This window comes from Drosophila eugracilis, unplaced genomic scaffold, assembly GCF_018153835.1.
Source record: "Drosophila eugracilis isolate 14026-0451.02 unplaced genomic scaffold, ASM1815383v1 contig_2161, whole genome shotgun sequence".
In the NCBI taxonomy this organism is placed as follows: Eukaryota; Metazoa; Arthropoda; class Insecta; order Diptera; family Drosophilidae; genus Drosophila; species Drosophila eugracilis.
Genome location: NW_024573046.1, coordinates 551451 through 564378, shown reverse-complemented (window position 1 = coordinate 564378; position 12928 = coordinate 551451). Strand labels below are relative to the sequence as shown.

Here is a 12928-nt window from a genome sequence, read left to right as displayed (position 1 = left end):
CATACCACATACCACACGCCCGCCACTTTCCTTCACATTTTGATAAATTATATGCATTTTTAATCTAATTAAATTGCAACAGGCGGCAAATGTCACTGGCTGCTGTTTGTTATTATTGCCGTTGTCTTCCGATTTGTCATGATTAATGAGCTGATGTAATTAAAAACAACAAAAATTAACAAAGATAGTAATTTAAGGAAAATGTGGTGGAGACTTTGTGCTTGATGTTTTTCTGCATTCGTTTGGGGTTTTTTACAACTCTCCAAAAATGAACTGCCTTTATCCCTATTGACTTCGAAATTGTTTCTTTTCTATATTTTTTTTGTATTATTATTATTATTTTTATTAATTTTTTTTTTTGTGGTAGCAAAGCCAAAAAAAAATCATTTCCTAGAGAGAGATTTATCATCATTTCGCGGGATTTGGCCAGCCATTAAATATCCGCCTATAAACATGGCCTGGAAATAATTTCGCGATAAGCCCAAACCATGGACAAATATGCATATTTATGTATTTATGTGTGCGTGTGTGTGTGTGTGTGCGCTCCCATAACCGATTTCGTTTTTATTTATTTTTTTTTTCTCTCTGTGTGCTTGTTATGCGATAATTGCATTTAAGGCACAAGCCGCTTAAAAGCAATATTCTACCAAAAAAAAAGAACGCCAAAAGGCCATTGCATAAAAAATGCTTAAACTATCAGCTTTATAGAGCAGTTCTCAGGATATTATATTTCCAAAATTATAAAATCATAAAAATACAGTTTTAACATTCAGAAAACCCCAACTGAAAACTTTCTATTTTTCATTTAATTACTTAAGGTTTTTTTTTTTTTTTTTCATCAAGTTCAGTGAAGAAGTTGCGAAAGTATTAACCAATATAAATCCTATAACGTGGTTATATAAGCTCTGGAATTATTTCAAACTGCCTAAGAACAATGCTGAAATTCCTTTAGACTTCAACTTTTGCCCCATTGCAACTTTCTCGTCCTTACACTTCGCACACATACACTGCAACAAATAACTGGCAGTTAACTGGCTTTCTCGACTGCTCAGCCATTGTGCCATAAAGCAGCGCAACTGTTGCACAGATGAGAATAAAAAAAAAAAAACCAGAAGAGGAAAACTTGGGGAAAAGCGGGAAAAGCCACTTGGAGGAAGCTAGTTAGCTACACGGAGAGAAAGAGAAGGAAGCAGTGAGCCTGTTGCCACATAAACAGCAAATTTTATTAGATTACACATACGCCGGGTAGTCCCACATGGAGAACGAGATGGAGATGGGGAGATGGAGATGTAGATGGAGATGGAGAAGCCAACTGCATCGCAGGGAAAATCACAAGGCGGAAATTGTGGGGTAACAAGGAAAGGCGAGGAAAAGCGGCGACGGAAAGCGAAGTCAGAGTGCAAAATTTTTATGACTCCCAGCGGATGTTTTGATACGTTTTTATGAGACGCGCGCGTGCTGTAAGCGAACGGCGACTTCCGCTCGCCATAGGCTTCGTCTATAACTCCCGGCCTCCCCGGTCACGCCTCTTTTCAGCCCACTGCCCCGCTGACAACCCCTCCAATCGCTCCCTTTTGACATCCAACAAACTGACACTGCCTTATCGCACTGTTGAGCATTTGCTTGATGTTCTCTAATAGAAAACGGCAGGCAGATCGAAAGTACAACGGGAGAACCAAAATTTTACAAAATATATAATACCCTAAAATAGCAGAAAATAAAGGAAATCGTTGAAAATTTTTGTGCTTCAACAGAAAGAAATATATTGAAACTTTAATAGTGAAAAATCTTAAAAAATTATATCTTATTCACTTAATTTCTATAAATTTTCTTAAATTTTCTTAACTTTTCCTTAAACAGAAAACCCTACCACTTCGAAAGGGCATACGGAAAAAGAAGGAGTATGTGCAAGTATCTAAATATTTGCCCGGCTGTCTTTCGCATTTATTGCAGGGCGACCAACTAGGCGAAGATTCAAGTGATTGCCATGAAGTCGAAATTGGTTCTGACAGGGAACTGGGTCCTTTGCATAAACAAATTCATCGGCAGTTGGCAAAAGGAACTCGAATTGATGACACATAAAAGCAAAGTGGGACCAAAATAAAATACGGATGGAGAAAATACAACAAAAAAAAACAAACAAAAAAAGTGGACCAAGAAGCTCGTAGAATTTTATTTACCCATAAATGGGATGGAGGCTTAAAAGGGGTTATTGTAAGCCAAGAGATAAGATTTAAAATTTTCTTTTAATAAAGTTTTCCCCTCTTTTCCGAAATCCTCAATATTGAATAAGATGGCATGACGGATGGGAATCTAAAAGTCTATTTCTTAACAAATTCGAAAACGTGTCCAACTTTTTTATACAGATATTTGTGCTAATTTAAATCGAGTGAAACCTGAGCGAATCTTGCCAAACTTTTCCCCTACCACAAGCCCTTCTTGGCATTTTCCTAAACCTACCCATACTCCATAAATCTTTGCCTCGATGGCTTGACAAACGTTTAACTCCATGGCTTCGACGTCATTTGGTTTGAAGTTGGGGGACTAACTAACTATGTGACCCGAACCCATAACACATTCCTTTCTCTCTCTTTAAAAGTTGCCCAAAACTTTCGCCAGAGCAGCCCTCTTACATTATCCTTGGTGGCGCTTGAAAAACCTTAGGCCCTCCCAGGAAAACCCCTTTTTTCCCCTGCTGAAAATTGAGATTTTCCCCTACCTCTGCTCTCTCTCGCTAAATTTTAGCCACTTTTTCCCATGGAGCATACTTTTTGGGCATGGCAAATGGCAGCGCTGATTTACTTTGCAATTACAGCCAACTGAGATGAAAATGGGCGTTGGGTGGTCTGGATTGAGGATGGGGGCGTGGCTGGAAAGCAATGAACTAGAAAGCTGTCTGATTAGCGTGCAGCTAGCAAAAGTTTCTCCACTTACACACACACACACACACACACACACACAGATTTATTGAGCCCGCTGTCCGCGTCAATAATTTGCATGGGTTAAACGTACAGAGGCAAGAAAATCTGAGGGTTAAGTCAACCTAGACCCCCTTAACCTCCTTAGCTTCTCCCTCAAGCCCGACTTCTTGTGTCAATGGCCAGGGATTTACCTTTGTTAGTATGTATATATGTAGCATAGTATAAAGTGTGAAGTGTGTGTTCGGGAGAGAGTAAAAAAGAGTGTTTGGAAAAAAATAAACTTTCTATGCTTTAGCTCAAGTTACTTCTTTTTCGCTTTCTTTTACAGGGTATACATGATTGTCACAGGTTTGTGGTAGTCTTTTTTTAAAGTATGAATTTGTTAAATATTTGTAAAATCTATAAAGCTCTTTGATGACCTTTTAAATCCCGAAAAACAATGTTAATTTTCCTTAAGAAACTTGAAAAGAAATTAAAGAAATGTAGTAATAATTGCAAGAAAATCAGGTTATAGCTAATCTTTAAAAAGAAACTCCATATATACTCATGTAATCAACATTATTATTAACTAAAATCCAATTAAGCTGGCATATCAATTAGAGCATTTTATAATCGGTCTTAAGCACCCGTTTTTGTCTGCTCTGTAGTTGTTTTTTTTTTTTAGCTCTTTTGCTGCAGCCAGAACCGAGTGACAATAAATTGTTAAGTGCAAAAAGTTTATAACATTTGAGTGAGTGAGTGATGGCAAACACACAACGAACACGAAGTTCGAGACGGGCGAAACCCGCTTTAAGCTTCGCTCAAGCAAAATATCAGGGGAAGCCCCAGAAGTGTCACTGAGCGAAAAACTCGGTTAGTCGTAAGCGAGAAAACGAGTGGAAACATTACCGCTTCTTTGTTGTCTGGCCGTAGATCGTCTCACAAAGAAAATCCCTTACGATTCAAACAGAAAGTTTACTTTGTTAGCAAAAAGAGTGGAGCCTTGTTTCATTCGATTTATAAAAATCAAAATTAGGTTTTTTTTTTAGAAATCTTGCAGTCTTATAGTTAAACTTAATTTTATTGAAATTCTAGTTTATCTTTTAAGAATTTATATTAAATAATATTCTTAATCAGCTTGTAAGTAACACAGAATAAACAAAAATTGCTTAAATTTCTCTTTAAATTTAAGCCACAAATCAAAAAGAAGCCAGAACGTATTCATTTGTAATTCACTTAATCGTCGTTAGCAAATTAATTCTCGGAAATTCGGCAACTGCAATTGTTAACCTGTTAGCCCATCGCCCGTGAAAATGATATTGACAGCCTCCCTTCCATACCACATCAACCCTATATCCGCACCCGGAAAGTCCGTCCTTGTCCGGATCCATATCCTGGGCCAACAACTGGTTCGATGATGAAGATTGATAATGTCCGGACAGCTGATGGCGGGAGACTGTGCGAGTCTGCGGGACCTGAGATGAGGTGCTAACGATGACGACAACGACCGGAGTATTCGGAGTACGGGGTAAGGGTACGGAAAATGGGGCCGGAGTTCGCATCATCAACAGTCGCCGGTCGTTTGATAAATCATGCATGCAAAGTACAGTACAAACCCCCGAAACGGGACGACAACAGGCGGATTAACAAGACTTTGCTTATTCACGATAAGAAGACGCTTCCCTCTCACTCACTCTCTCTCTTACTCTAATCAGCATTCAAATAGAGGCACTCTGCTTTTGAGTACTCTTCAGGTGGGGCATTATCATAATCGTGAATAGGTGGTTAAGATTTTGATGTACATGCGTTCATATTTAATAACTTTACTTCATTTTATTGAGGAAAGGTACATTCTACACGGTTACATCTATTAAATCCTGAACTTCAAAAACTAATATATTCATCAACCGATCTTTAAGAAGAAATCCAAGCTAGGGTATTTGAAGTTCCATCCCTTTCGGATCCTCTGATTATCTCTCACTCAAAACGTCATTCCACTCAAAGTCAACGTTGGTCGCCCCCACCCGGTCTCTTTTCTACCGTCATTCATATACCCGTCTTTTTCGCCGCCATATCTCTCATCTCTTTCGCCACTGTTGTCGCATTACCTAGCGTCAATGTCCGCCTTCAGTTGCATTTTGTCAGCGGTTTCGTGACGAAGCTCCAAGCGGTTTACTCCTCCATCAATTAAACACGAATTGCAGTGCCAAAACGCTTCTCGTTATCCCAAATTTACCTTCGTTCTACCTATTATTTTTTTTTGAGTGATTGTTTTTGGGTGGAAAAGCAGCAGGAACGAAAACCAAAAAAAATCCCAGCAATGGGCCAAGAGGATCAGGAGCTGTTAATTCGTGGAGGAAGCAAACATCCATCCGCCGAGCATCTGAACAACGTGAGTAGTATTTACGATCCCATCTATAGGAACTGCAGCGATTGCCACATCCGATTGTTTGCAGCGTGAGAACGGCGGCCCACAAAGATACAAACCGCAATTGCGCAAGAAAATAAAGACCTAAAATAAATGATGCTAAATAGCTGTGATCGAAATTTCATCATTTTATATACTAAGTGAAACCATTTTTTTAAGATTTTTGAAAACTCTCTTTAAGATGCTTATAAAATGATGTTGCAAAAATAAAAAGAAAGAAATAATATTTGGAACATAGCTGTCAGTATAACTGGGATAACATAATAAGTTAATCATATTTTTAAAGACTTTCTTTCTACACTTTCTTGCTACATAATGGTAAAATATAAATAGTAGATTATATATTTAATGATGCATAACCTTTTGGAGGGTGGTTCGGATTATCGTCTCAAGTTGGCCAACAACATTGTTGGGTGTCTATAACTCTGGGCGATACTAGATACTAGGTACAAGATACAAGACACAAGATATCAGATACTGTATCCGTATCTGTTTCTGTTTGTGTATCTGCATCTCCTACATGATCTTAAGACCTCATTGTTTACCTAGCCGTCTCATTCGTCTGAAAATGTACAATCTAGTCTTATCTGGGTCATTATTTGACTAGACTCGAATAATGCTTCAGGTTCAGCATCTGATATCTTGACATCTCTCGGTATCTGGCTTCAAATTCTTGGCACCTCGGCTTTTATAACGAACAAATAAGTGAGCAGGGTACATACCAGTATGTATGAGTACGCCGCCTACCCCTAGGCAGTTTTTCTAATTTTCTTTCCTTAGAAGATAGATAAGAAGTTTAAAACTTTTTGGGGGAAAAAAGAAATTAAAGCTAACAAGCTTGTTAAATCAATTTCTAAGTGTTTCTTGTTTAAAAATGTTTTAACATATTTTTAAGACTTTCAAGATGAATTAAATTATTATAAATGTAACCAAAATGTATTATTATCTTCTTAGCTTATTCTTTGTATTTTTTTTTTTTTGTCCTATTATTTCCCCAATTTCATCGAGTGCTCGTGAACTTTTCCGCTGAATAATTGTGCCTCCTTCAGTGTTTTGTTCGCATCAAAGTGAATGACTTTTGAGTGCACTCATTAGCCACTCGCACACTCGACAAAACGGGGGAGTGGAACACAACAAATTGAGTCGCTCCTTCATTCAGTCATTTCAATTTGTCAAGTTCATCAAAAAAAAGCAAGGCTCTTCCTCTTCCTTTGCCCTGAACCCACCCTGACTGCTATAGCGCCATCTGGCGGGCGGGACAACCACTTTGGGCCCACTCTCATTTTCTCGAATTTCCTTCTTGTTTCGTAAGTAATTCAAAAATAGCACGCAAAGTAAAAAGTAAGCGAAAAAAAATTAAATAAATATGAAATGTAGCATCTTTTGCTACTTATTCCAAAAAAAAAATACATATATATGTATAGATATATAAAAGAAAATAAAAGAAGAAGCTGGAGAATAAACCAAGGGCGGAGAGATAAGAACGCCCAATGGAAAAGGAACGGTGAAAAGCGAAAGGAAAGGAAAACTTTTTAATAACATTTTTCGGCCTCATTTGTTGTGAAAACAATTTTGCCAGGTCTGTCTTGCTCTCTCTGTCCCCCAATCGCCCATCTAGCCGTCTCGCTCTACATGGGTAGTGCCTGAAAACGGATATTACATTTTTTTGCTCGTCCACCTCTCGCGACGTCACACAATTTTTCCTGGTAAAAGTCAGCCCAAAAAAACTGGACACCGAGTGCCTAGAAGAATAAGCTGCCAAAGCATCGCAGCAGAAAAGTAACAGTGGAGACTTAGTAAAATGGACTTTGAACATTAGAAGAAAAATCTAGAGAATTCATTTCTTTTCTATATAACCAAACTTTAGGAAGTCCTTTATCAGATTTACCATTTTCAATGTTATTTTCTATTATCTTCTCCTGAAAAATTTGGTAATCAATTGATATGTTTCATATTTGGAAGTATAAGATGACTTCTTTCTGCCTAACTTCACTGTACTGTATAACGCCAGGCGCTGAGTGCAAGGTGGACATTATTTCTTTACATTTTTCTGGCTTTTATTGAATGTCAGCTTTTTATTTGGCCCTCCTTTGGATTTTCCCTTCTCATTTGCTTGCATTTCATTTTTCCTTTCTTTTTTTTTCCTTGTTTAATTTTTTATGATTATTTATACAAATTATTATGAGAGCAGCGGTGGATAAAATGTTTTCCATATTGTGGCCATCATTTTGTCTTGTTTTCCTCTTTCTTTTTTTTTTTTTTTTTTTTGGTATATTTCTTTTTTTTGCCTGGACGCCAATTAGTGGATCCCTGTTATTTATGCTTTGCCGCAGGCCAACGCGATACCAAGAAACCTCACAAATGGAAAACAGAAAATTGTTTATGGAAATATGAAAATATGCAGGGAGTGAGGTTGGAGAAGAAGTGCGGGTGAGCGGAAGTGGTTTGGGGGCTGGCGGAAAAGTTAAGACGACGGGTGGGGGATGGTTTGATTTGACCATACCGCAAACGTCTTCGGTTACCGCCTTTTCGAAAGGGAAGCCCCACCTTGGCGAAAAACTGACAGCTCAGTGGGTTTGGCAATCACTTTGCCCATAAATAAATAATACCTTAACTGTTATAGTTTAACGACAATTTTGATTTACTCCAAGCTGAAAATGTTACTACTAGAACATATAAAACTTTCCATGCCCTTCCCTTTTCCACTTGGTAAATGGTATTCGTCCTAAAAAAAAACGCCATGACTTTATTATTTAAAATGGTTAATCAGCTATTCATTTCGAAGCACTCATATGGAAAATCCCCTTTGCGAGTATATAAATTGAGTGAATAGAGTAAAATTCACCCACAACTTTTGGCAAGTAAATATTCATAGCATGACTACCATCGACCGACCGAACTACTCATCTATAAAGATTGAGACCCTACACCCCCGCAAAATAAGAAAAAATACGAACCCATTTATATGGCCAAGTATCCCTTAAAGTTTTATATTTAATAAAAACAAAGCTGACGGAGCTCAAAGTCCCCAAACGAAAGCCAAAGATGCCGGCCGATTTACACTCGCAATTGTCTTATGAAGTGGCAACATGGTGGACCCATGCCACGCCTACCACCACCACCGCCCACTTTCAAGGCCGTCAACCAACTGCGGCTTATGGCCTGCCCTAATTTGCACATTTTAAATAGGCCTCACCATCGTCTTTGCCGGGAAACTTGGAAAACTCGGGACTTGGGCATTTTTATTAAACAGATGGTCGCCTTTGTTAATCTAAGAGGGGGTGTGGGCGGCTGAGGGTTTTTGGGATCACAACATGGTTGGCGAGAGGGTAGGGATTAGCCAGGCTAGCCAAGATTTATGCACAGACGCCTTCATTTTTATGGACGAACGCCGTGAAATTGAAAAGTTTTCAGTTTGCAACATTTTCAGGATACACCTAAAGAAATATATTTTTAAGAAAATATATTTTTGATAATTAAGTTATAAAAAAAGTAGATTTTTTTTTTAATAACAATCCATTTTTTTTTACAGGGTGACAGCGGAGGAGCTTCCCAGAGTTGCATTAATCAGGGTTTCGGTCAGACCAAGAACTATGGAACTCTTCGGCCGCCTACTCCGCCGGAGAACTCTGGATCGGGCAGTGGCCAACTACCAGAGAACCTTACCTACGCCTGGCACAACCTAGACATTTTCGGAGCTGTTAATCAACCGGGATCAGGATGGCGGCAGCTGGTCAATCGGACCCGCGGACTCTTCTGCAACGAGCGACACATTCCGGCACCCAGGAAACATCTCCTGAAGAACGGTGAGCTTAATTTCAATCACAAGGAATATTTATAATCTTATTCTTTGGAAATGTATCCCAGTCTGCGGAGTTGCCTATCCGGGTGAATTGCTGGCCGTAATGGGCAGTTCCGGTGCGGGAAAGACGACTCTGCTGAATGCCCTTGCTTTTCGATCGCCACAGGGCATTCAGGTATCGCCATCTGGAATGCGACTCCTCAATGGCCAACCAGTGGATGCAAAGGAGATGCAAGCCAGATGCGCCTATGTCCAGCAAGATGACCTCTTTATTGGCTCGCTGACGGCTAGGGAACATCTTATTTTCCAGGCAATGGTGCGGATGCCAAGACACTTGACCTATCGTCAGCGGGTGGCTCGAGTGGATCAGGTGATCCAGGAGCTATCGCTCAGCAAGTGCCAACACACGATTATCGGTGTTCCTGGCCGGGTGAAAGGTCTCTCGGGCGGTGAACGGAAACGACTGGCCTTTGCTTCGGAGGCGCTAACCGATCCGCCACTGCTCATCTGTGATGAGCCAACCTCCGGACTGGACTCTTTCACAGCCCACAGTGTTGTCCAGGTGTTGAAGAAGCTATCACAGAAGGGCAAGACCGTAATCCTAACGATTCACCAGCCATCTTCCGAGCTGTTTGAACTCTTTGACAAGATCCTCCTGATGGCCGAGGGAAGGGTTGCCTTCCTGGGCACTCCCAGTGAAGCCGTCGACTTCTTCTCCTAGTGAGTATCGATTTTTATTTGCTTTTAAATTATCTAAAGAGCATTAAATAGATTCCTAAATTCTTATATCTTTCTACTATTACGAATATCTTCCAGCGTGGGTGCACAGTGTCCCACCAACTACAATCCAGCTGACTTTTACGTTCAAGTTTTGGCCGTAGTGCCAGGAAGGGAGATCGAGTCCCGGGATCGTATTGCAAAGATCTGCGACAATTTCGCCATTAGCAAAGTGGCCCGGGATATGGAACAGTTGTTGGCCACCAAGAATCTGGAAAAGCCGCTGGAACAGCCGGAAAATGGTTACACCTACAAGGCCACCTGGTTCATGCAATTCCGGGCTGTCCTTTGGCGATCCTGGCTTTCGGTGCTCAAGGAACCACTCCTCGTCAAAGTTCGACTCATTCAGACAACGGTGAGTGGTTCCACGGAAAACATATGAGATATCAGTATAATGTATCCTATGCTATATATTTTTGAAGTAGAACTATATTCCATATGCTTAAGTAGATATTATATAAAAAAAAAGTCATCAACAAATGAACTGAATAGTTTCTTAGAATTTAAAACTATAATTGGTTTTTATGCAAACGAAATTCAAAGTTTTTTTCATTTACCAACCTTTTCAATAAGTAAATAAAATGAAATAAACACACCAAAAGTAGTTTACATATTACAATTAATACGATGCAAGTAATATTATGATTTCCAGATGGTTGCCATCTTGATTGGCCTTATCTTTTTGGGCCAACAACTGACCCAAGTGGGCGTGATGAACATCAATGGAGCCATCTTCCTCTTCTTGACCAACATGACCTTCCAAAATGTCTTTGCCACGATTAATGTAAGTTTGTATTATTATAGATTAGTTAATCCATCCAGACCTTAATTATTCTTAAGATATTTTAATTCTATTAATGGATAATAAATATTTATTTCGATCTGCTTTCGTTTTTTCCCAATATCTGTTTAGGTGTTCACCTCAGAGCTGCCAGTTTTTATGAGGGAGGCCCGGAGTCGACTTTATCGATGCGACACCTACTTCTTGGGCAAAACTATTGCTGAACTGCCACTATTTCTCACAGTGCCTCTGGTCTTTACGGCGATTGCCTATCCAATGATTGGGCTGCGGGCCGGAGTGCTGCACTTTCTAAACTGCCTGGCACTGGTCACATTGGTGGCCAATGTTTCTACATCCTTTGGTTATTTAATCTCCTGCGCCAGCTCCTCGACCTCGATGGCCCTGTCCGTGGGCCCACCGGTCATAATACCATTCCTGTTATTTGGTGGCTTCTTTTTAAATTCGGGATCAGTGCCGGTATACCTCAAATGGCTGTCATATCTTTCATGGTTCCGGTATGCCAACGAGGGTCTGCTTATTAACCAGTGGGCTGATGTGGAGCAGGGCGAGATCAGCTGCACCTCGTCGAACACCACGTGCCCCAGTTCAGGCAAGGTTATTCTAGAGACCCTCAACTTCTCGGCCGCTGATCTTCCGCTGGATTATGTGGGTCTGGCCATCCTCATTGTGGGATTCCGGGTATTCGCCTATCTGGCTCTACGACTTCGGGCCAGGCGCAAGGAGTAACCAAAATATATATATATATATATATAAATATATAGCTTCCTAGTTAATGCTTCTTTTTTTTACCATAACTACTATCGTGTTTATTGTTTATTGCCTCCCCACAAAAGCCATTGTAATTCTGTTTATGTCAATAAAGAACAAGATATGTATGTATGACTTATTCAACTTTCTTTGATATACTATAGAAATATAAATGAATCGTATAAAATGTTATTTAAAAGGCATACATTTGAAATAGTCAATATAATTATATTGAGAGCGAGTTGAACCATTAAACGAAGCCTTAAAGATGATCCTTCTTCTAGTGCAGGCTAGAAATGTAGATTTTATATATTGCCATATTTGTCTGGGCTTTCAGCTGACTGTTTTGAGCAGCTAATACTACCTACCGGCTATAAATCTACTAGGTGTGAATAAAGATATGATAGGAATTAAAAGACAAACTTAGTGAGGTATTACATTCCATATTTGTTTGTTATGGACATAACACTGTCATTATGGGAAGAAAATCGACATAAAACCAGTTTGGCATATATGACAAGGGGTAACATCATCTAGTTTTCCGAAAAATGGAAAAAATTTTACATTTTCATCTTTAAACACAGATCTACTAAGAATTAGATGACAAGCTTAACGAGGTACGACATTCCATGTTTGGACCATTATTGGTCTAGTTATGGGCATTATACTGTACTTTTTGAGAGGAAATCGGGTAAACGAAATTTCACATACTTGATTAAGGGGTAACATCATCTAATTTTTCGAAAATTTGAAAAAATTTATATTTTACCTTTGAATGCAGTATTATTAGAAATTGAATTACAAACTCAACAATATATTACGTTCAAGTAGTAGAATGTATAGAAAAGAAATTGTTCCCAACCAAAGCATTTACTTCGACGCCACTCACTTTCAAGTAAAACTGATCGAAAACCCAGTAAAAATAATATACACACTTTTGAATACGCGCGCTTTCAGTTCTCACCACAGTGCCGAAGCTCAACTCGGCGCGGTATATTCACCACGTTCACCGTTCATTTGCTTACCTCCACCACACCACGTTTCGTTTGGCACTCTCTGTAGCTCTCCCGTGCTTGCCCTCTCTATCGGCATCGCATTTTTGCGTCTTTCTTTTGCTCACCACGAGTCAGTTTGCGTGATAGTTCCAAGTGGTTCATTTTGTCGCAAGAGGAATTTTGTTATTTAATTTTTGTTGTTTTGTATATAGGTGGTATTGGTGTTAAAAGTGGTAAGAATGAAAATGTCTTTTTAATAGTTTTAGTAAACTTTTTTTGTTTTTTTTTTATATAATTTGAGCTTAGATAAGTAACTGCATTTAAATTGTATTATATTTTACTTCGAAAAAAATTATTTTAGTTTTTTTATTAATAATTATAAAATAAATATAAATATATAAATTATATTTTTTTTTTATCAATAAGTAAAATTGTTAGCTCATTTTATTGTTAAGTGATTACCGCGGAACTAGTTCG

The 12928-nt window shown here is 39.0% G+C and overlaps 2 protein-coding genes across 2 annotated transcripts in view; one reads left to right on the top strand and one right to left on the bottom strand.

Annotated features, from left to right (window-relative positions):
* LOC108103336 overlaps window positions 1-12928 on the bottom strand; it is a 146021-nt gene that overhangs the window by 96743 nt on the left and 36350 nt on the right. The gene's annotated exons all lie outside the window — the stretch shown is intronic.
* LOC108103332 (protein white) lies at window positions 5027-11591 on the top strand. Its single transcript, XM_017208768.2, has 6 exons — window positions 5027-5292; window positions 8861-9134; window positions 9196-9850; window positions 9947-10262; window positions 10560-10691; window positions 10821-11591. The coding sequence occupies exons 1-6, from the start codon at window positions 5221-5223 to the stop codon at window positions 11433-11435; spliced, it is 2064 nt and encodes a 687-aa protein (XP_017064257.1). The 5' UTR covers window positions 5027-5220; the 3' UTR covers window positions 11436-11591.